The 24862-nt window shown below is 39.5% G+C and overlaps 2 protein-coding genes and 1 long non-coding RNA gene across 3 annotated transcripts in view; 2 read left to right on the top strand and 1 right to left on the bottom strand.

Annotated features, from left to right (window-relative positions):
• LOC132785357 (uncharacterized) overlaps nucleotides 1–7322 on the bottom strand; it is a 95610-nt gene extending 88288 nt beyond the window's left edge. The window contains exon 1 of the long non-coding RNA XR_009632313.1: nucleotides 6913–7322. This is a non-coding gene — a long non-coding RNA (uncharacterized LOC132785357). The remainder of the gene's footprint in view (nucleotides 1–6912) is intronic.
• Nucleotides 7323–8908: 1586 nt separating this feature from the next.
• LOC132785902 (M-phase inducer phosphatase) lies at nucleotides 8909–13109 on the top strand. Its single transcript, XM_060792215.1, has 2 exons — nucleotides 8909–9915; nucleotides 10852–13109. Exons 1-2 carry the CDS (start codon nucleotides 9860–9862, stop codon nucleotides 12299–12301), a joined length of 1506 nt encoding a protein of 501 aa, XP_060648198.1. The 5' UTR covers nucleotides 8909–9859; the 3' UTR covers nucleotides 12302–13109.
• Nucleotides 13110–14531: 1422 nt separating this feature from the next.
• LOC132786316 (aminopeptidase Ey-like) lies at nucleotides 14532–24789 on the top strand. Its single transcript, XM_060792818.1, has 7 exons — nucleotides 14532–14642; nucleotides 20269–20750; nucleotides 20806–20961; nucleotides 21022–21879; nucleotides 23066–23615; nucleotides 23805–24325; nucleotides 24389–24789. The coding sequence occupies exons 2-7, from the start codon at nucleotides 20278–20280 to the stop codon at nucleotides 24615–24617; spliced, it is 2787 nt and encodes a 928-aa protein (XP_060648801.1). The 5' UTR covers nucleotides 14532–14642; nucleotides 20269–20277; the 3' UTR covers nucleotides 24618–24789.
• Nucleotides 24790–24862: the final 73 nt, after the last annotated feature.

Here is a 24862-nt window from a genome sequence, read left to right as displayed (position 1 = left end):
ACACTTTCGCGCATTGACTGAAAAAGGATCTGCGACACATACACACTATACACACACCCTCTACAAGCCCCTTTAGGTTGATCCTGATATCCTGATGCCGGCTCAACAATGCCACTGTTAATGCAAATACAATCGCATCCTTTCAATTTGAAAGGTCCTTTTGTAACGCTGTATATTAACAATTTCGGATAAATATTTCAAATGGATTTTCATCAACATCGTCGTCATCATCATGCGGGCGCCGAACGTGCTATATTGAATAGGAAAATCTGCTGAAAATTGTATCCGGCACACGTGCCAAATGAAAGGATCTAAGCAGCTAGGATGTTGGGCGTATGCTGTGCTGGGCGTGAGGTGGATTCCCTAAATTTGCATAAATATTGAATAATAGTGTTTACTTTAGCATAATATAGAGTACTTCCAGTTGAACGGAAAATCGAAATAAATTTCGTGATTCGAGAGAATATTCATTCATCATTCACAGAATATTTAATCTGATTCATGTGCCCAGAGAAACCCATAAAACCTATATAGATAGAAATCATTTGAAATACCTTACTAAATTCTAAAGTAATTTTGTATTATATTCCCTTCATTTCTGTTGTATAATATGCAGTTCGTATGCTCAGGTTTCGACCGAAAAAAGAATTGTATTTTGTTTTATGGAGAGATCACATCAAGATTATGCCAATTCTCTGTTCTTTCTCTTTCTCTGGCTGTTTTTCGTTTTTGTTTTTGTCGAAAATATGATATATGGCTTATATGAAGCACTCACTCAGCAATTAGCTGCTGGCTTTAAGCGCGCAACTGAACTAGCCACACATATGTGTGTACTCGGTTATGCATGCCACAATTTGTATCTGACAGATACAGATACAAACATACACAACGAAATACGAAAAAAAATACGAAAAACAAAAAAATGAATGCCATGCAAACGAAGTTATTTTTAAGAAATTCAAACCTGCAGTGAGTGAATTATGAGCCAGTGCTGTCAAGGCTATGGGCTGATGCTTGGCAAGCGACACAAACACACACACACACACACACACACACACACAGTAACACACACGCTGGGAAGCGGGGATCAGACCGAATACCGAATACCGGAGACCGGCGATCGGAGCCCAGTGCGCAGTAGGAATAGGTGTGATCGAGAGGAGAAGCTAAGAAAACAGCAACACCTTACACGATGCACAGAACAGGTTGCAGCTCGAAACAATAGGTAGATAAACTCACGTACTCATAATTGTTGTTGTTGTCGATGTTGAAGTCGATATTGCTGTTGTTGCTGTCTCGTTTCTAACATTTTGGAAATCTGCGCAATCTGCTTTGGTATGCACAGGCTACCATGCATGATCATGGGCAGGGACTGTCAATATACGCATATATATATGTATACATATATTTACTTGTAGCTAGCCCGCTGATGATGATGATGAAGATCAGAAGTGGTGATGGCAATGACTAGGAAATATTGCCTTTCCTAAGAAGGATTTGTGTCAGCAAACGTGACTGGAAACATCAAGTTGTTGTATGCATTTGATTGCTGATCCTTTTGTGTGCTCGCATGTCTATTGTTTGAATAGTTAATTATGGGTTGGATCAGTTGAACACTCCTTTTGAGCCACGCCGTGAGTTGGAGGCCTCAAATCTGAGCTGTTCCGTGCTGTGCGCCTGCCTTTTTGTTTGGCACTTTTCCACTTTTTTGTTCTTAGCCATTTTTACCGGTAATTTGGGAATTATTTTTGAAATTTTTTCGAATTTTCATATATGTATGTATGAAGAGAAAGACTAAAACAAACCACAGTTGCTTATCGGTGCTACGCCCACACCGCACTCCACATGGGCGTGGTAGCGTTGACAACTGCTGACAATGACTTCATTTGTTTCATTTGTTCATCTGTTTTAACTGTTGGCTCTGCAGCAGCTTAATATTGCACACATATGGTCAGCATTGAGTTCCGTTCGCAAAGATGATGATGATGATGATGTGCAGGGGCCCAGATATTATGATGGATCGCCGCTTTGAGATGGAGATGTACTTGTCAGCGATGATTGTTCATATATGACTGAAATTCAATACATGTGCGTCTTCCGCCTTTTGTGTCTGGCACAATGTGTTGAATGTGCAATTGCAAACCATTTAGCAGAGTAAAGAAAATAATATAGATCTTCTAGCTAAGATCGTAGTAATCACTTAATGGGTTACATTTATTTCTGCCCAAGAAATTCTAAAGAAACATTATTGGCAAAATTAATTCAATATTTCTTACATTGCAAAATTAAATCCTTTTAGAATAAAGTTTTATAAAAACCTTTCTTCTTTTTATTACGAACTTTCCCTTATTCAATAAATTATTCGTTGCCAATTCAAATTCAGGACCACCAAAATAAATTCGCAATTCGAATAAAACTCATTTTGAAGTCTTGTCAAAGTTCTCAACTTGAAAACTTCTCATCTGTGCATCTTGAGAACTTTCCCTTATTTAATTATTCATTGCAAATTGAAACCAAGTGAAAGCATTAGGGATTGACATGGACCATTTGCGATCTTCAAGCTGCCAAGTTGCATCCCACGGTTGCCCTCGGATACAAAATGCACCCATGTCACATAAATAAAATTTGTATATGCGATTAAATTGGAAATTCAATCGTAATGCATTCGAAAAGACAACGCATATCTGCGCCTTCTGCTGTCAGTCAGTCTGTCTGTCAGTCAGTCTGAGCATTTGCCCAGGTCGATCGCTTGCATCCCTCTAACCCTCCCAAGTAACATTGTGGATGACACCACGCCGAGGAGGCGAAGATGAGAACAAGAAACTGGGAGACGGGAACAGCTTGAGACATGATAGACAAAATCTTGTCATAACTTTGATGTTGTTAGTAAAACAAAGCAATTGCTGTCCTCGATGGTAAGCGGCCCCTCAAGGTAAGCGACATTAGCGAAGGATTCCCATCCCATCTGGGAACGGGATTCGAAATGGGATAGCTGCGAAATATCAGCCGAGGGGTGCTACACTGGGCAGCTGGTTGGGCGACTGACACTGGGAAAGAAGTCGTTTTTGGGATTATGCAACATCAGCCACATCGATGCCATCTAATGTGCTGTGTAATTCTGTTCGACATTGAGAAATTGCTGGACCAAGCCCATCTCAAAATGCATTTCGAATGCGGTTTAGCCAAGCTTACTGATTTGACTGATTGCAGTGCTTACTTAAATTGCGTTGTTCTGTATGGTCCGAATTCTAAGAAAGCAAACTCCGCGTTAGACAATAAGATAAAAGTTGGATCGTCACAAGATCAAGATCAGCACATTAGATGCTGGGCAAACAAATCAGCTCCCGAGTTGAATGATTGAATCAATTGCCCCGTCCAAAGAAGAAGATCTGGTCAGGCAAACACAGTCCCAAAGACGCGATGATAGCAAATAACAAAAGGGTTGAGAGCGGCTCGCTCTCAAATGTGTTGAAGGCTGAGCGAATGTAACGCGATAAGATCGGTGAAAAGGAACATCAATCCAAAAGAGAAGAAGAAATGCTATCCTTAAGAATGTTAATCAATTAATTACATGCTGTGTACACATCGCCTCGAGGGGCATATGAAAAGGATTGCTCAGATCGAGGGTTGTCCTTGATTAATTTCTAACATATCCCTAGGCAATCTATAGATTGGCATGAGAGTTTATTTTGTGGTTGTCCCAAAACCGTAGGCGAACATTACTAAAAATGAACTGACCATTGGTCAGCTCGTGGCTCAGTCGCGTGTCTGTTATTAATATAAACAACATTAAACATTGCAAGGGTTAGAGACACAAGAGATGATTATGAAGAAGGGGTGTTATTATACGGATTCACGGATTTATCGATGCTAAAGTGACCAAAGTCATTAATCTTGACTCTAGTTATTTACATAGATGATCATCTCATGCTATTAAATCAATTATTTACATTTGTCTCCATTTTGTAAAGGAATGTATAGTATTGTATAAAAGTTATTTCAAGTAGAGTTAATGGTTCTGGGAGTAAAGACAACGGGAATTCTGAGCAGACACTTGAAATGTCGAGCAAAAAAAAACAGACTAAATAAAAGAAGATACTCGTAAGTATTTTAAATTGCCCTGCTGTGTGGGAACCGAAATGCTGTGCAACATGTGACAAGAACAATTTTTGCACTCACTGAGACCCTGAGACCAGCATCAATATTGCCAACGACTGTTTCATTGTCGACACTTGTTTTGCGAAAACAAAAACCATCGAGTGGCAAAGTCCTTTCAAATTGCCCAAAAACCACTTGAGTTGGAACAATGCACAACAAAAACCCGCTGCTACTATTCAAATTATATAGAAAATTGCCAAGCAAAACACAAACTAATTGTTGCAGAATGTGTAGCAAGTCAGAGGGGGGGGGCGGCAAGCATGGGAATCTCTCAAGTGGAATGCAATGTGGCAAACAGATGAAATGATGATGCCAGCCTGCCTTATCGCCAGTGTGTCTATGCCCTAGAAACCTCCCGACAATTATGACACTCAATAAGTTATGCCAAGCATATCAACATTGGAATCGAAATGCGCGCGAAATTCGCGCAACATAAAAAATGTATAAATATCTAAGCATGTCAAGAACATTGTTCGCTCATTAAGCGGCAGTAACAGCGAACGACAAAAACAACAACAACCATTTACTCCCCCGCTCATACTCCTCTCTAGGGGCTGCCCTAACTTTAAGTTGTTATTGCTGTTTACCCACATACAATACCAACTTTTGTTGTGTTGCTGAGCCGGGCGAGCAATGTTGATTAGTACTTCCTGAGGCTGCCATATCATTCCCCACAAATACATACGCATGTATGTATGCTTTATGTATGTATGGATGTACATTCTACATACATATCTACGCACTATGTACTCAGTGTGTGTATCAACAACATATACGCCTATTTGTTTAGAGCACTGCAAACAATCAAAGAAATGTCGTTTGGGGGCTCTCTGGAAGCTTGAGCTCAACTTATCAGCGCAAGCGACCGTTAGAAGTAATCGCAACAATGGGCAACAAGCACCACATATACACTCGCACGCATAATTCTTACAACGCACAACATGTGGGCTCCAATACAAATACATGTGCTGCAGCTCAAAGAAGAAAGAATTTCTCAGGTGTTGTTTCCGGTTTCGGAGCAACGATAACTACCAAAAGCTGCGTAAGAATGTGAATGCCAATAAGACAGCTTGCGATAATCGATAGAGTTCGGTATCGAACTATCGTAGTTACTCACAACTATAGCGATAGTTAATAATCGCATCAAAAAGCCATTAATTAGAGATGCATAAAAATACAATACCGCCACCCACAATGAATGTTGCAGCCTTTGCCACGTGACTCAAGAACTGTTGTGAATTCTCTGCTCCAATTGCTGCTGTGTTCGCTATATATTCTTTCATTTTTTTTTGGCTGAAGCACATTTAAACTCTGAACCCGGCAATTGATTGCTCTGGTGAAAGCTTCATTTGCTGGAGAATGTGTTCGTGTGTGTATGAGAGTGACTGTGAATATGAGTGTGATTGTGAATGAACGCGTTCTCTAACATCGAAATGAATTGCTTATTTTGACATTTATTAAAGCTTTAAATAAAATTTATGCAGAGAATCAATTAGTGTGTATGGCTGTGGAGCTGGGTGGCTAGCAGGGGTACAGGGAGAGGGAATTGCTGACCATTGAACAATGTTGCCATCGCCGCTATATGGACACGCACAACGTCGAGCAAGCGAAAAGTCAAGTAACAAAAATATTTCTCACAATCAGTTTGTCGGCAAGCAAGCAAGAAGGACAGCGACTAAGGAGAGCGAGGAGACATCAAATAACAACAACAAAAACGTTGCGAGGCAAAAAGACAAACGAGGAGCAGCAACAACAACAACAACAACAGCGCACATAATCAGAGGAGCGACAAAGACTGCAAGAAATCACAAGAGCAACAACTACAGCGAGAGGTGGAAGATAAACAGGCTCGCAGACAGCCACGCATACTAATGTATTTACACACACAGACAGACTAGTCCTGCACACACACACATACTGACTTACATATACAACAACACTGTGATTTTTGGCGCAAAAACCCTCTAAGCGCAATTCCGCTTTGCACGCTCATTCCGATGCCCATGCTCTTCACCTACTTCTTGGCTCTCGCGCTCTCTCCGTCACACAATGCACATCTTCGAAGCCGACTGCAAGAAATCTCAGCGCCCGCTAAGACTTCCCCCCTGCTTCGACAGAGGCAGCAACAGCGACTTCAACGCACACTCACACACACAGGGGTCTTCTTGTTGTTGGGCTCGTGTTGAGGAATTTGCGCGCGCGTTGTCCTCGTTCCCATTCCCTTCGCTGCTCGTGACACACACATACCACAGAAACAGCAGGACTAATTCGTTCTCTGCTGTGTGCATGTCCTTCGGCCCCTTCGATCAGCTGATCGAAACATATGTACGAGCGAGAAGCAAAGCAGAGCAGCGCAATGGCAGCGCAGGCAACGAACAGGATTGAGTGTATGAGAGCAGCGGCAAAAACGGGACCGAGGGTCATTCCCCCATCCTTTTCTAACCGTTTGCATGTGTGTTTGTGTATGGGCATTTCTGATCAGTATTTGTCTATTTCTCATTCTTCTTCAGTTATGTACTTCGAGTATATACTACACATGTTTCAGTTGTGTTGTCTTCTTTGATTTCCCCTACTTTTGAGCGAAGTTCAAATACCTTCGAACACCTCTTTCAATCTCCAATTCAAATTGCAATGGGGCGACACACCCACACGCACACACTCACATTTCTATGTATGTATATATTGGCATGCATGCATAAGTATTTGTATTTGTCAAGAACAATATGCAAATTGCATTAAATGATCATAACTTACCTAGCGATCAAATATGCTGTGTCTCTGTTTCTCTCGTTGCACACTAATTGCACGTCGCAGTGGCTTTTGCTGTCCAGCGGAGCCCTAACGCACACAAACACTAACATACACACTGCGACTTCTCTGCCATCCATTGTTACGCCCCGTTCGCCCCCTTTTACCTATTGGCTTTCGCGCGCGCGCTCAAATGCTTTTTTTCACTTTTTTTGTTGCGACCTCTGCCGACGTCAGGCGCTTAAAAACCGAATCTCAGCGCTCACTTCTTGGAATTTCGATTTACAATTTAGTTCTTCACGTTTTTTATATTTTTTTTGCAGTTTTTTAAGTTTATTTAAGCTCTTTGCTGCTCCCGCGGCTGCTGCTGCTGCTGCTATTGTTGTGTCCCATTCTCAATCACGTTATTGCTGCAATTTTCGTAGTCTCTATGTGCTTGTATTAGTGTGCAGCCTATTCTTTGCTGGCAATCAAATTCACCGCTCTCACATGGGAAGTTCACATGTGTTTGTGAGTGTTTTTGCATACATTTTTGATTTCTCAGTTTGCCCTTTTTGCGTTCCATCTTCGACTGTGTCGCCGCACCGTGGTACAATGACTGTCAACCATTTAATTTAAATTGGTCCCCATTTACTAAACTGCTACTTTACTACAACGTTATTACATAAAAATAAAATGCATATTATTTATGTATTAATATATGCATGCCTTAAATAATTGAATTTGATAAGTTAACTACCAACCAATCTGCAGCATGGTGCATATTTTAACAACCAACAAATGAACAAGCTCCAGTGTGCCGCGCTATGAATGAGATTTTTAGCTTTTTTTTATTCTCTGCTTGTTTTTTGAACTTGTTCAAAACCACTTTATGATTTCTGCGTCCTTTTTCGTTTGTTGTTTATTCTTTGCCAAAAGATGATCCTCTTCCTGCAGCAGCAGCACAAAAGCACATACACAAAACTCCTCAATTCAAGAGAATGAAACCGTAGCTCATTTAGCTTTGAGCGCATTTTTGCCAAAACGGCTGGCACCACTGTTGAAGATCATTTGCTATACCATATGATTTGGTTCATACGAATGTGTGTTTGTATTTGTGCATAGTGTGTGAATGTTTGCTTGTGTTTTTACAAGCTTGTGTAGTTATGCAGCTTTTGTGCCAATATGTTTTTTCCTGTTTTTATAAGTTTACTATAGGTAAATGATATTTTCGTGCTGCGCCGTCCAAAGCAGTTGCCTGGATTCGCCTCTTGAGAAGCACTTGGCAAGCAGTGCTCTATACCCATGGGTGCCCCCCCTTCCCACACTTCTCGCTGTTAAGCACGGACACGACTCCCGCAGGGTCTGCACACAGCTTACTTACAAACATGCATGCAAACACACATACATATACATATGTATGTATAAATGTAAGGCAGATTTTTGCTTTAACTTTGCCGCGGCTGCCCACACACAATCACACATACACATCCACTCTGTGCTCTGCTCATTTAACGACATTGGCGTCTACGTCTGCAAAACACAAAAGAGACATGCCCCACCTACCTGCCTCCCCCCTTCAACGAAGCAGTATCGATCATATGGCACTACGACTACCTGCTGATGCTCTGCTCACGTTTTCCACAAGGCAACAAGGAGAGGAGAGGTGGGGTCAAAGAGGTGGAGCGGTGGGGCAGGCGTCGCGGAATGCGTGGATCTCACATTATTACCTGCGAACGACACAATCGATGCCGATGCCATCGTCGTCTACGTCTCTTGTATTCTACTTCCAGATTTGCACGCAGGCTGAGTCTGAGATTCCAGGCTCTGCTCTCTGTGACTGCAACGTAAATCTCATGTGTTTTTGCTTGTTTGTTTCGTATTCGGTTCGGCATCGGCTCCACTCGACGCGCCAGTCGGCTCCAATCGGGGCCCATTCGGCAATCGGGTTTTGGCGCTCAGCGTCAGCGTTGCTGCTATAAAAGCTCGCGCGCCAAAATTTGCGCCTTCAATAGTGCGTTGGATCTCTTCGATGGTCGATGGTTGAGTTGCTAGAAGAAGGGGAAATTTTTTGGCTGAGCTACCTGTTGCCTTTACATTGGCACTGGTTTGTGATTACGCTCCAAAAAGAACATAAGACTCGTAAGGATTTCCATTCTGTGTGTTGTCTGCCTATGTACAATATTTCTATGCCACTTGTGGCTGAAATGCAATTGGGAATATGGGAAATGGAAAATTGTACAATACATATGCGAGTAAGAGTTTGAGTGCAATATGTATGTAGCTCCGGCTCCCGTTCTCGCCTTTGCTCTTGCTCTTGCTCCCTCTTCTGCTCTCGCTCCTTCGTATTTGCGCTCCTGCCAACAAACACTCCGTTATACACAACGTTCTGCTGCTGCTGCTACTCTCACACAAAAGAGCAGCTCAACAGCGACGTCGACGTCGACAGCGGGGGTTGCACTGAGCGGCTTTAAAACCAGCTGCGCTCGGATCGAGAACCACATTTGTTTTCTGTTCGTCGTCGTGTCAACATCTGCGCCTTCGAGCTGCCTTCGCTTTCGTTCGTTTCGTACGGTAGTGCAGAAGAGTACAATTTTGTGTGTTTGTGCAAAACCATTGGATAATATATAAAATACAGCACACAAAGAACTCACTACTACTACATGCAACAAAAACAACAATGTTAAAACGGACACATTAATGCAAAACTCTCTCAATCTTAACAATATGCAATATTAGTTTTTAACAACATTTAAGTATTCTACAAATCAACACCAACAAATGCAACAACAAAGGACTACACAGTACAAAACTGCAACGAACTAAAAATATTTACTAAATGTGCGTGAATCATCATCAACAATAAAAACAAACTACGAAAATTGTGTTTTAGCAATTTTCTGAAGCTACCAAAAAAGAAAAACATTTCGTGAACAAAAACATTCATTACACATAACAACAAACAACATTCAAAATGCTGTGGGAAACAATTGCCGAAGAAAACAACTGCACCATGGATTGCAATATCAGGTAATTATCAACAATATGCTAGAATGGGATAGCTAAACTAGAGAAAAGCACGACAATTAAATAAAAGTGCAAGTTAGTTGAAAAGAGTCCGACGCTTGAACTTGAGACCCACGCACACAGTAACAAAGTCAAAGTCAAAGCAAAGTAAAAAAAGAAAAATCAAAAACAACAACAAAGTTGTGAACAACGGAAAGCAAGAGCAGCAAAGAAGCCGCCGACTGCGCTGCCAGCGCTTGCTTTACTGTTTTGTTGAACAAAAGTAAGAGTATGTATGTATTTTTTTTGCATTATATTTTTTGCACGCTCCACACGAGCGACCGACACGTTTTTTCGGCTTTGTGACGCTCAGCTGTTGTTGTTGCTTGCCTTTTTCATTCATTAAACCGGCTTCCGCGAAGCCCCAACGAAAATAACAGGAAAAAAATAAAGCGAACGGCAGTCAGTCACTTTTCTGTGTTGTTGTTTTTTGTTTGCGGTTCTCTCTGCCGATGAGTTGCCCGCTTGCGTTTTTGTGTTTTGCGCTTGCGTGACCCAAAAGACGACAAACTGCAGATGCAACGAAAACGAAAACAGTTCGAGCAGAACGTGCTACCAAAGGGGAATTCCGCTTAAGGAAGAACAGAAAGAGAAGGAAATATTGAGCAGACGGCGAAGTTGCATTTCTAATTTCAAATTCCCAATTTACGAAAAGAGTGGGACAACAACAACAACAGAGTCGAGGGGTTGCTCACAGTTATTGCTTGTCTGCTGCTTCTTCTTCGTCTTCTGGATGTTGTTGTTGTTGTTGCCTTTTACACCACCAGCGCCGCCGTCGCCACCACCGCAGTAGTGTATTTTTAGCTACGGGTTTAATGACCCGAGAGAGACGATCACCCAAACACAAAAAAAATAAAAGACTGTTGACTAATCCTCCCTCTTTCTTTCTCTTTCTTGCAGCAATGCCAACAGCCTGAACAACAACACACAACGTCGTGCTCGTCGTGCGCTCGCCGCTGCTGACGTCATGGCCATGGATGCTGAGGAGGAGCTTTCCTTCTACGACGATGACAATGCCTTGGTCCTGCCCCAACAGCGCGCCGTCAGCCCCGAGCTGCTTGGTCTGCTCTCGCCTGAAGGATCGCCACAGCGTTTCCAAATTGTGCGACAGCCGAAAATGCTGTTGCCACAAGCAACAACGACAGCTGCTGCTGCTGCAACTGGAACAACAGCGACGCCAGCGCGCAGTTTTCGTGTATTCAACAGTCTGTCGTCCAATGGCAGCATGGAATCCTCCATGGATGATGAGTACATGGAACTGTTTGAAATGGAATCCTTTGCGGGCATTCAACAGCAGCAGCAGCAACAACAACAGTTCCCAAGCGGACTCAACTCGCTGATTAGCGGGCAAATCAAGGTGACCCCCAAGTCGCCAGTGTCGCTCAACATGATGATGCGTCGTCCATCCGTGCGACGATGCCTCAGCATGACCGAAACGAACAGCAATCAGCTGCCATCACCACAACAACAGCAACCAAAGACGCCAGAGACTGTCAGGGATTGCTTCAAGCGTCCCGATCCACCTGCATCGACCAGCTGCTCGCCCATCCAAAGCAAGCGTCATCGTTGCGTCGAAAAGGAGAACTGCCCCACACCTCCCTCCACCTCCAGCAGCACAACAACAGCGACGACAACGACGACGTTGACGCATCCGCCTCCATTGCGCAAATGCATGTCGCTTAACGATGCTGAGATTATGTCGGCGCTGGCACGCTCCGAGAATCGCAACGAACCCGAACTGATCGGTGACTTTAGCAAAACGTATGCGCTGCCCCTGATGGAGGGTCGTCATCGGGATCTGAAGAGCATCTCCAGCGAAACGGTGGCACGTCTCCTCAATGGCGATTTCGAACAGCAGGTGGCCAGCTATCGCATCATCGACTGTCGTTACCCATACGAGTTCGAAGGTGGACACATTCGTGGCGCCAAGAATCTGTACACACACGAACAGATCCTCGAGGAGTTCCTGAGTGCGCAGCAGACTGAGCTGCAGCAGCAGCAAAATGCCGATGCCGGCAACAAGCGCAACATTATCATCTTCCACTGTGAATTCTCCTCGGAGCGTGGCCCCAAAATGTCGCGTTTCCTGCGCAATCTCGATCGGGAGCGCAACACCAACGCGTATCCTGCCCTCCACTATCCAGAGATCTATCTGCTGCACAATGGCTACAAAGAGTTCTACGAGACGCAGGCCGAGATGTGCCAACCAAATGCGTACCGCCCCATGTTGGAGCCGGCCTACAATGAGGCGTATCGTCATTTCCGCGCCAAGTCCAAGTCGTGGAATGGCGATGGTGGCGGTGCCACAACGGGTCGCTTCAAGAAATCCCGCTCCCGTCTGATGTTGTAAATACTATTTTGCAACAACAACACTAACAACAACAACACATTGTACATAGCGACACATAATTGCATATTTATTTTCATTGAAAACACACACATTTTAAGTTGATTTTGTTGATTTTCGTTTGTTAATTCAATAGCGTTTAAGTTTTATCTCTACCAACACACACACACACATTACACCCCGGACACACACACACACACTCATACAAGACATAGAACAGGCAGATAAGGACAACAATAATTTTTTTGTATATGTATTTTTATTAGTTATTTTGGTCAAATTTTTATTATTGTTTTTAATTGACATTTTTGTGTTAGTTCAATTTATTTAGACATTTAGATCGAATTTTAACGTAACAAACAAACAAAAAATGTGCATTATAATCTAAACGAACAAATTTTAGGATCACCTCTGCCCCCGACAACAGACCCCTTATACATAGTTGATAAGCAGAAACTCTCAAAAAAGGCTAAAACAAAAAAAAACCATACAAAAAAACAAAATCACAATTATTTTACACAAAAAACACAATACACTTAAATGATAGAGCTAATAGTTATGTAAGAGTTGAAAGTTGAAAACTTCTCTGATAGGTCCAATTTACGCTTATTATTTGTTTATTTTTATATAATTAAACCATTGTACACCCCAAAACCTAAACTTAAAAACCCCGACAAAAACCACAAAACAAAAAAAAAAAACAAATTTATTATTTAATGATTATTTTAAGCAAAGCTTATTTTTGCATCAAAAAAGGCAATATTATTGAACAAAGGCGTAAATTTTAAATATAAATTACAAAACATTGAACTGAAAACTTTGGTTTTTTTATTTACATCTCAAAAATCATTGATAAATGAAAAACAAATTTAATTCTTTTAGCAAACTTTTTAAACTTCGCGGCTTTAGCTGGCGTTGCCTGAATGTTTTGCAACTCCAAATTCTAAACGCTGGCAGGTGGCGCCACTGGGGTGTGAAACTTTGCTAAGCTAACAGCACGCTGTCAAATAACATTTTCGGCAAATAATACAATGCTTGTCTTCGCTAAGCTGGGTTGTGTCTACACAAAGCTTAAGCTCAAACCGGCAGTTGATTGTTGAAAAAGTACGAGCAGCTTGCGCTAGATGGCGGCAGCCAACATTTAAAGGATTATTGCTTAATAAACGGAGAATACATAGGTGCTCGTTATTATTTATAAGTTTTATGTACTGTCAATATTTTTAAAGTAGCCAAATATGTATATATTGATTTACTTAATTAAGCAAATATTAACCAAACAAATATTTACCTTACAAATATTAATACTAACATAAATGCAAAAGGATTAATGGGCATTACGCATACGTCACGTTGCCCGACTGCATTAATATGAAAGGATTTTAATTTAATGGGAATTGCCGGCCACTAAGCTGCCAGCCATTAAGTTAATACCCACTGTCATCTCTGATGATAAGCGCCAATGAAGCAATTAGTATTTTAAGGCAATTACCGCAAGGCTTAAGTTTTTGGTAACAACATTAAAGCCGACAAAAAAAAAAATACTGTTGAATGCAAAGTTTCAGCCACTTGCTGTAAGTGTGTGCGCTGTTGAAGGGCGACAATATGATAATTTTGTGGCACAACAAACATCCAGTTGATAGTTGTATGTGTGTGTGTCCCGCTGTGCACGTGAAGTGTTATTTTTGTTACGACTTTGCATTAGCAAACCAAAAAGTGTATCACGCTGTGGGCTGCTTTCTGTCCGTCCAACTGTCGGACTGTCTGCGCCTCTTATCTCTCTTGGGCGACTCTTTGTTGGGCCACTGGGCTTGAAGTGCTGCGAAAAACGGGTTAATCAGCGCAATTAAGGTCAAAAACACGTTGGCGTCGTGAACAACAGTCGAAGCAGCAGCAACAGCAAATGCTTTGCTCTAGCATCTTCATTCATGCTGTCTTTGCATTTGAAAATTTAAATTGCGCATACGACATGTAAGCCCAGTGCAAGTTGTTGCCTGATTTCCCGCTGCGTGTGCTCGCTCTCGTTCTCTCTCTTTCTGTTGCCATCTCTGTCTGCCACTCTTGCTCTCCCTCTCTCGCTCTAGCAATTGTTCTTTAAAAGCTCGCAAGTGCGCCGACGCCGACGCCACGATTCGCACTCGTTTAAGCCGCCATCGCCGTCGCAACAGCAACAGCAGCAACAACTGTGTTTGTATTTGTGTGCTGTGTTTGTGTGCGTGTCGCGTTGCGTTGCTTTCCGTTGCTATAAGATAAAAGCGCTGTGCTCACATTATCTTTAGATTGCCGCCGACCATCGTACGGCTCGCATCATCTTTGGACAATTAAAGTGATTCAATTGTGTGGTTCGGTTAGTGTCTCTTCTTCTGCTAAACGCGTTCTTAACCGTTTGTATTAATAATACCATAAATAAGTGCTAAATCATAATTACCAAAAGAGAAAAAACGCTGTGTAACTTTGCAAGTATTTTGCAATCAATTCGGATACCGAAAAAACAAGTTTGACAAAAACGAGAACAAAACGATTTTGTGCTAAACTAAAAATTAGCAGTTACAACGAAAATAAAGCAAACGTTGACAGCGTCATAAATCTATTGCCCTGGGATTGCACATTGTATAATTACCATATGTGTTTACTATAAAACTTCTCAATTACAATAAATAATCAGGCACTTAAACGCCCTGCAATTCAAACTGAACTGCAATATTTAAAAGCTCTGCAAATGAGAAACGAGCTCTCGCTAAAATTGTTTAAACTAATTATTTTTTTGTTATTTTCATTTAGTAGTTTCTCATTTTTATTGTGTTTGCAGCAGTTCATAAAAGTTATTGACTAATATTGTTTGTTTGACGTACTTTGAGATAGTTTTTAAGGTTGTTGACTTAAAGTTAATTTAGCAAACTTGTGATCTATAGCACATAGAATATCTGCCTCAATTTGCAAACATTTCCTCATAGTCATCATCAGTTCAACACACTCGGCTTTCGTTGCCCTTCACTTTCGCAATGAACTTGGTACAATAAAAGAAATTCATAGGCGTGCAAATCAATTCAGCGAATTCGCCGCAAGTTGAGTTCAATTGATATGTCAATGTCATCTGTTTAAGTAACAACTATTCACACTACTCGTGGTTGACAATCTGTGCATTCAACCACAACAACAACAACAGCAGCAAACAAGAAAGAAAGCTACAGATGAGTGTGCTCGACTGTGAGATACTTAAAAAAAAGCATATTCTAAAAATAAATCAAATTAATATACAGAAAAATACTAAAATATACCGAAGGCTATATTTGATACATCAATATAGTATTATATTCAAAATATACCATAGAGTACAAAATATACTAGGTTCCCAGATTGCTGTATTTTGATATACAATATTATTTCTTATATAACTTTTACAATTTTTATCTGATTCAACCGCATTTTATGTACCATATTGATTATGTATGTACTAAAATACTCCAGCTTACTCTAGCTTGCTCAATTATATTTTCTATGTCGATTTCTAGAGACGAAAGTGGGCGTGGCAAAAATCTAAAACAAACTTCAACTGCTTGTAATAATAACAAGTGCTGTATAAAAAAAATTATTGCTCTATCTCCTATAGTTTTTGAGATCTAGATGTTTATACAAACGAACGGACGGACGGACAGACAGACAGACGAGCTTGGCTAAATCATCTGGACTGTTGACATTGATCAAAAATATATATGTATATACTTTATGGGGTCGGAGATGCCTTCTTCTGTCCGTTACATTTCCTGCAAGCACAAAATTATAATACCCTTCGACTCTATGCGTAGCGGGTATAAGAAAAAACTACTTTCAATTCATTCAATTTCCATACGAAACTAAATACGCGACATTTCCTTCATTTGGGAAAGTTACGAGCATATAAATCTTCTATGCTTTCGAATCGGCACCTTTGCCATGCTCTCAATACATAATTGAAACTCCAAGAAGAACTGGCTCCCGAAGAACTGAGGTGATATGGTAATCCAAGAGTTCATTGGCCGCACCCGCACCCAATACGATCTAACCATATAGCCATATAGTCATGCCACACGCTCCCAGCAATGGCTTATGCATAAATAAATAATAACAAAAAAAAGTGTAGATACACAGAAGAAAACGAGTTAGGAGTTTTATACACAGCTGGTATATCAAGTTCTGTATTCTAGCTCCCATCTCCCATCTCCCACTTCCCGCTTCCCAGTTCTTTTCAGCTTTGCCTCAAGAAAGTCAAGAATCTGGCTGCAGTTGAACGTGCTGCAGTTTACTAAATAAAGCTTGCTTGCTTGCCATCTTGCTTCTTGCATCTTGACATTGCAGATCCAGTTGCAACCGCTTTCGAATATATAATAACTACAACTTGACGATCAGCTGTTTAGCATTATGATTTCTGTCTGTGATTTCGTTCGCTTCTCTTTTCCATTCGTCATTTCTATGCCATGCACGTGAGCTGCGCTTGAAGACTGTCTGCGAACTGCATTGCTGTGTACACAATGAGCATAACAAAACGTAAATAAACAATAAACAACAATCATAAACAATGAATGATGAATTGGCTGTTGCATGACGAAGTTTCAATACGCTTGCTGATGAAACAAAAGAGTTTCTTTTACCTTGATTTGTAATTGATTCTCAGGATAGTTCTTAAGATGCAAAAATCTAATTTAAATTAAGTTTTAAAATATATTGGAGACCATCTAGACATCAGGTTTTTATCAAATCAATGTTCTTTTTCACATTAAAAACGTTTAAATAAAATTGATTTTGTCTAGATTTTTAATAACTAACTTAATCTTCTAACACTAGGATGAACAAAAAGCATAAAAACAATTATAGAATACAATTAGATTTATTCTGTCTTTCTAAAACTATTTAAAATACAGAACTTTACTATGAATAAAATTTAGATACATCATAAATATTCTGCTTAATAGGTGAATCAAATTAAAATTCTGTCTGAAATATATTCATGTATTAAGCGGAATATATAGATTATTAAAATTGCATATAAAATTGAATTAATTTGTTAGTATTTAGGTCAAAACTTAATACAAGAATTATAATTTTCATTTAAATATGTTGACTATAAAGTTTTTGATATTCAGTTTTTATTTTAAATATGGAAATTTAATACAATACTCTCATTAAATAATTGTTTTTTTTTTTAATATAAGAAATATAATTAAACCTTTAAGATGTAAGTACATATTATATACATTTTTAACGTTTAATTTCTTAATGAAGTTAATATTCAATAGATCGATTATATTGTTATTGAATATTTTTTGCAAAAGTTTTTATGCTAATTATGGGAACATAGCAATCTGTATTTAATTTTGTTAGAATAAATATTTAATTAGAACATTTTTAATATGCCATAATAGAGCAATTTATTCACACTAAGTATATCATTATAAATAGAATATACAATAGGGCGGGTCAATTTGTTCCTGTCCAAAAAATCCTGAAAATCGTCCCCCTTAATCGGAATCTACGAAGAATTCTAAGAAAATTTCACCATGAAACCATGTGTCTAAAATGAATTCCTAGTCCGCGCCGTGAAGCTTAAAGATTGCACTATGAGGTACATAAGGTATTTCGAGGTATTTAAGGCATTTTAATGTATTTTAAAAAAAAAATACGCATTTTCCAATTATGTTGGAGTCAATTCTGATTCATTTTTTTACAACAAATTTTATAATTTTTTTTTTAAATTTATTTAACTTATAATTTTTTTGTAATTCAACAAAATGAGCCAAACTAGCCATGTACTGAGCCTCATATAAGAAAGTAGGAGCAATGCGTCTGTAACTTTTTAACGAAGTAAGGTATCGGTCTGAAAATTGAAATAAATATTCAAAGGCATTTTAAGCAACTAAATAAAAGTAGGCGTGGCATGATAAAGGGCGGAATTTAATTTTATTTTTTATTATAAAGTTTATTTGCTTGCAAAGAAATATATTATTACATTAAGAAGCTTTTGTAAATATAAGCTTTAGAAATATAATAATATTAAAGCTTTCGTGAAGCTTTTTTGCGTTTCTCTTATCAGTTTATTTAAATGATAATTAATTTTGCGGTAAAACTTGTCATTATGAAAGTTTATATACCGATCTATTTTAATGTCAAATATTTTAATTCGGTGGTATATGGTAGTAAACTTTTATTTAATTTTATTCAATCAACGCAATTTTTACCACAAAATCTAAGAGAAATTGTAAACAAAGCAATCCAAAACAATGCATTCTTTGCCCATACAGAAAATATTTTGTTAAAAATGCTTTTCGATGAAAGAAAAACAGTTCGCGAAAGTGCAATTAATAAAATTTTGTATTATCTCGAGAAATTATATGACCAAACTAAACTTAGATCTTATAAAAAGAATCGCATTAATTTCGATTGCACCGATTATATGCATTTAGTTGACTTGGATAATGACGACATCTTGTTTGAACCTCCATTTACTGCAAACATCCCACACGATCACTTGCTGGAATACATAAATTCTGCTGAAATACCACTGCCAGATCCAGCAATTCCATCGCACATTCAGGGCACCAAACGATGTGTGTTGTTGTTAAAACACATGTCTCACGACGAGTTATTCCACAGAATCGAGATGCTGTTATGTCAATGACTTTAGAAAGTCGTTCCAAAGTTCCTCAAATCAAGTCAAAGAAAGATTTGGGATTCTAATAAGATGACGTTATATTCCAAGTCAACAAAATGCAAAAATTACCTACTTGTTAGAAAGCAAATAAACTTTATAATAAAAAATAAAATTAAATTCCGCCCTTTATCATGCCACGCCTACTTTTATTTAGTTGCTTAAAATGCCTTTGAATATATATTTCAATTTTCAGACCGATACCTTACTTCGTTAAAAAGTTACAGACGCATTGCTCCTACTTTCTTATATGAGGCTCAGTACATGGCTAGTTTGGCTCATTTTGTTGAATTACAAAAAAATTATAAGTTAAATAAATTTAAAAAAAAAATTATAAAATTTGTTGTAAAAAAATGAATCAGAATTGACTCCAACATAATTGGAAAATGCGTATTTTTTTTTTAAAATACATTAAAATGCCTTAAATACCTCGAAATACCTTATGTACCTCATAGTGCAATCTTTAAGCTTCACGGCGCGGACTAGGAATTCATTTTAGACACATGGTTTCATGGTGAAATTTTATTAGAATTCTTCGTAGATTCCGATTATGGGGGACGATTTTTGCGAAAAAAAATTGACCCGCCCTAATATACAACTTATTAGTTTCGCTGAAAATATCAAAATAATTCTTTTAATAGTGCAAATTAACTTTCACGCATTTATTTCTAGTGATTAAATCTGGAATTCAGCATTTGTTATATGTTAATATAGATCAAATTTAATGACAGCAAGCAATCAATTGATAAAAATGTGATAATTCTGAATTATATTTATAATATTTTTAATGCAATTTTTTAAAATAGCTCGATGCTCTGCTCATCCTATAAAAAGTATCTCAAAAGCCTTAAACAAATCGAGACAAAATTAGATTACCTTTAGCAAGGTAATAGCTTAATGGCAAATAACAGTCAAGTGTAGACTTCAAGTTGAGTTTAAGTTGCGAGTTTCATTGGCCCAGACCTTAATACGTGTTCGGCATAGCCAAAGTAATTGAACAAAAAAAATAAAAACAACAAACTCGAACAGCAAATTTGCATTAAAACAATACAAAAAACAGTTAACAACAACGATGAGAATTGTGAGCTGATTGCGTTCCGTTTGGATTGATTATTAAATTGAACTGTGAACAGTGAGCAAGTGATTTAGATTCATTATTAAACAGCGTTCAAAACATTAACATTAATTTAGCAAAGTGATTTACAATAATTTACGTTCAACGGCTGCGATGACTTGTAACATTTGTTGTTATTGTTTTATTTTTTTGTTTTCATTTCATTTCACTCCACAGGCGGTTACCATGAAGCTGTTGGGAACGTTGCTCGTGGCCAGCGCCATGCTGCTAGGCGTAAGCATGGCCAGCATTAGCTCCAGCTATAGCTACTATCGTCTGCCCACCGCATTGCGTCCCAAGAAATACGATTTGCGTGTGCTCACACATCTGGAGAATCCCGAAGAGCTGCGCTTCGAGGGCAATGTGAAGATACTGATCGAAGTGCTGGAGAACACGAAGAACATCACTTTGCATGCCAAGAATCTGACCATAGATGAAGCGTTGATTACTCTGAAGGATACTTCGAGTGCGGACAAAAAGAATTGCATCTCCTCCACCGAGGTGAATTCACAGCACGATTTCTATGTGATGCAAACTTGCAACGAACTTTTGGCCGGCGAAGTCTATGAGCTGTCGATGCCATTTAGCGCTGATCTCAATCGCCAGCTGGAAGGTTACTATCGCAGCTCCTATCTCGATCCGGTGGCCAATGTAACCAGGTAAAGCAAAGGCAAGAATTTAGCAAGTCTCTCAGCTAATAAAACTCACCATCAGATGGCTATCGATTACACAATTTGAGCCGGCCTCGGCGCGTTTGGCCTTCCCCTGCTTTGATGAGCCCAATTTCAAGGCGCCATTTGTGGTCACCCTCGGCTACCACAAGAAATACACTGGACTGAGCAACATGCCCGTTAAGGAGATCAAAAACAAGTGAGTTAACTCCAAGTAAACTTTTAACTACCTTATTAATTGGGTTTTCTGACTTGACAGCGATCAAATTGCCGACTACATTTGGTGCGAGTTCCTCGAGTCTGTGCCCATGTCCACCTATTTGATTGCCTATTCGGTCAATGATTTTGCCCACAAACCCTCAACGCTGCCCAACAGCACTCTCTTCCGCACCTGGGCACGTCCCAATGCCATCGATCAGTGTGATTATGCCAGCGGCTTTGGACCGAAGGTTTTGCAGTACTATGAGGATTTGTTTGGCATCAAATTCCCGCTGCCTAAGATCGATCAGATTGCCATTCCCGATTTTAGTGCTGGTGCCATGGAGAATTGGGGTTTGGTCACCTACAGAGAGATTGCTTTGCTCTACTCTGCGGCTCATTCATCGCTGGTTGACAAGCAGCGAGTGGCTTCGATTATTGCCCATGAGTTGGCCCATCAATGGTTCGGCAATCTGGTCACCATGAAGTGGTGGACGGACTTGTGGCTGAACGAAGGCTTTGCCACCTATGTGGCCAGCTTGGGTGTGGAGAACATTAACCCCGAGTGGCATGCCCTCGAGCAGGAGTCGTTGGGCAATTTGCTGACCATCTTTAGACGCGATGCTCTCGAGAGCAGTCATCCAATTTCGAGGCCCATTGAAATGGTCTCGGAAATCTCAGAGAGTTTCGATCAGATCTCGTATCAGAAGGGATCGACAGTGCTCCGCATGATGCACATGTTCCTGGGCGACGAATCCTTCCGAGCCGGTCTGCAGAAGTATCTGCTGAAGTACTCCTATGGCAATGCCGAGCAGGACAATCTCTGGGAATCTCTCACCGAAGCGGCGCACAAATATCGCGCTTTGCCCAAGAGCTACGACATCAAGAGCATCATGGACTCCTGGACACTGCAAACGGGGTGAGTTAAATATTTTGATAATGTAAATAAATAATTAAATAATAACATACGGAGATTTGGGAAAGAATTCTAAATTTAAGGAACTAAATCTTGTTCAAGATAAAAAAAAGTTTCAAGTAATTCAATTGTCTCATCAAATTTCAATACTGAGATTTTTATTAATTGGAAATTCTTTTGCCAATCGTGTTTATTTTTGAAATCACAAAAGTATTTTGTCATTCATTCCGAATGCAAATTCTTTTTTTAAGAATGCAAATCTTGTTGCTTGTAATTCTTAATTTTAGACTGAAAATCTTGCTTTAAGATTGAAAGACTTATTTATGGAGAGTTAATTTGCAGTATTTCATTTGCATTTTCAATTGTAAACTCTAATTTAAATATTGACAACCTTTCATGACGATTTCATTTCTTCTTTCCTGAAAACAGAGTATTCTGGAATTCAAGAATAAGTAATACTTATTAAGTACTGTGCGGTACTTATCAAATCAGAAAACGTTGTTACATCACTTATATTTTTCGAGAAGTTTGAGCTCTTTCTGTATTAAATATCTTTTCAGAAGAGCCTTTACTTTATATACAATATTGACGTATTATTATTATTTATTTTTTTTCCAATTTAAATTGAAATTTATAATTATTATATCCTCAACTATTATTTAGCGTATGTTAAGTGAGCGTATACATAAATATGAATTATATTTGTTTGCAATTCAAAAGTAAAATTCTAATTTTAAAGCTAAAACATGTTTTGAAAGTTTTGCTCTCTTATTTACTGAACGAATATTTAAAAGTTTTGCACTCTTATTTACTAAATGATTATTAAAGTACTTTAAATTAGCGTATAATGAAACATATACTTGTTAGACTTTTCAATAGTTACATTTAACGCTTAATATTGAAGATCCCCTTAATAGATTGCAATTTTAAGTTCTGAATGTTTGTTAAAGAATGTAAAAATGTTAACTTTTAAAATAGAAACCGATACTTCAATCACAATTCTTTTCTGAATGATTATTAAGGAAGTACAAATTCTCGTTAGAAAGAATAATGATTATAATAATATCATTTTCTTTAAAGTTAGTTCTCTCTTTTGTATTAGAACTATTGTTACAAAATAGGAAATTTTCTAGAATGTCAAAGTTAAAGTATACTTAACATACGTATACTTAATATATTTCAATTTCAGCTACCCCATCATCAATGTGACCCGCAACTACGAGCAGGGCACCGCCAAGCTCACCCAGGAGCGCTACTTGCTCAACACGCAGATCGCTCGCGCAGCCCGAGGGGGTTGCTGGTGGGTGCCTCTCAGCTATGCCACTCAAGGAGAGCAGGACTTTAACAACACGGCGCCTAAGGCATGGATGGAGTGTGACAAGAATGGCGGAGTGTTGCCAAAGACAATCACCGATCTGCCTGGCAACGATCAGTGGGTGATCTTCAACACTCAACTGTCGACGCTCTACAAAGTGAACTACGATGAGCGCAATTGGAAGCTTTTGATTGAGACGCTGACCAACGGTGAATTTGAGCGCATTCATGTGATCAATCGTGCTCAGCTGATTGACGATGCACTCTACTTGGCCTGGACGGGTGAACAGGATTATGAGATTGCCATGCGTCTAGTCGAATATCTGCAGCGCGAACGCGAATATTTGCCCTGGAAATCGGCATTCGAGAATCTGAAGCGCATCAAGAACATTATTCGACAGACGCCCAACTATGAGTTCTTCAAGGTTAGTTCACAAAAGATATTTCACCTTTTTTCGCACTCATTTTGAATTTGTTTTCAATGCGGCTCCATCAATAAAAAAATAAAGTTGTTGTTTTTCGTAAGTCGCCCAAAGCAAGTCACAAAATCATCAAAGAATTCAATGAACTCTCAAGTTTGTTTCAAGCCTAATTCAACTTTCAATCTTTCACAGCGTTACATGCAAAAGCTCATTGCACCCATCTATCTGCATCTGAATGGCTTGAATGACACCTTCAGCGGGATCGAGCAGCAGGAGCAAGTGCTGCTCAAGACCATGGTCGGCAACTGGGCTTGTCAGTATCAAGTGGAGGATTGCATCGAGGTTGCTCAGTCCTATTATCGCGCCTGGCGTGCGGAGCCCAAACCCGATGAGAAGAATCCCGTGCCCATCAATCTCAGGCCAACGGTTTACTGCACTTCTATTCGCCAGGGCAGCGACTCCGATTGGCAGTTCTTGTGGACGCGGTATAAGAACTCCAATGTGGCCGCCGAGAAGCGCACGATTTTAACCTCTTTGGGCTGCTCGCGTGAGGTTTGGCTGCTGCAGCGTTATCTGGAGCTGACCTTTGATCCCAAGGAGGGCATTCGACGACAGGACTCGATGTGGGCCTTCCAGGCAATTGCCTACAATGAAATTGGTTTCCATTTGGCCAGGGAATACTTTATGAACAACGTGGACTTTATCTACAAATTGTGAGTGCAATCCTTGACATAACTTCCTCACAAGTTACTGAGTTACTTGTTTTCCTTTTGCAGCTACCATCCGATTACCAAGGACATGTCACGCTTGTTGCCACCGTTCTCGGAGCAAACTTTCCTGGAGAGCGACTTTGAGGACTTTAAGAACTTTGTCACCGCTAACAGAGGCTCATTGAAGGGCCTAGAACAGGCCATACAACAAACACTTGAGACGATGCTCACCAATGTGCAATGGAAGCAACGCAACTATCGCCAGTTGTCACGCTCCATTGAGACGATGATCTAGATCTAGATTGCGAATTTAGCTGCACGAATATCCTTAAATAATTACGAGTACACTCAACATATGTAGTTCTTTCTGAAAGTCCTCATCAGCTCATTAAAACTAATTCAACAATTAAGCGATCAGCCTGTACGAGTATTAAACAAGTTTCCAATAAATTATATACAATAAATAATCGAATGTTTTTTATATGAAGGGAAGGTTAATTTAAAAAAAACGAATATTTTGCGTATGGGAATACTAATTAT

This window comes from Drosophila nasuta, chromosome 2R (assembly GCF_023558535.2).
Source record: "Drosophila nasuta strain 15112-1781.00 chromosome 2R, ASM2355853v1, whole genome shotgun sequence".
Lineage (NCBI taxonomy): Eukaryota > Metazoa > Arthropoda > Insecta > Diptera > Drosophilidae > Drosophila > Drosophila nasuta.
Note: the sequence above shows the minus strand (reverse complement) of the source record. Positions and strands in the feature narration are given on the sequence as shown.

Coding starts and splice junctions, on each gene's coding strand:
- LOC132786316 (XM_060792818.1), top strand. CDS start 20,278: ATGAAGCTGTTGGGAACGTTGCTCGTGGCCAGCGCCATGCTGCTAGGC. Junction 21,880..23,065: donor TCCTGGACACTGCAAACGGG/GTGAGTTAAATA, acceptor TTTCAATTTCAG/CTACCCCATCATCAATGTGA. Junction 24,326..24,388: donor GTGGACTTTATCTACAAATT/GTGAGTGCAATC, acceptor TTCCTTTTGCAG/CTACCATCCGATTACCAAGG.
- LOC132785902 (XM_060792215.1), top strand. CDS start 9,860: ATGCTGTGGGAAACAATTGCCGAAGAAAACAACTGCACCATGGATTGC. Junction 9,916..10,851: donor ACCATGGATTGCAATATCAG/GTAATTATCAAC, acceptor TCTTTCTTGCAG/CAATGCCAACAGCCTGAACA.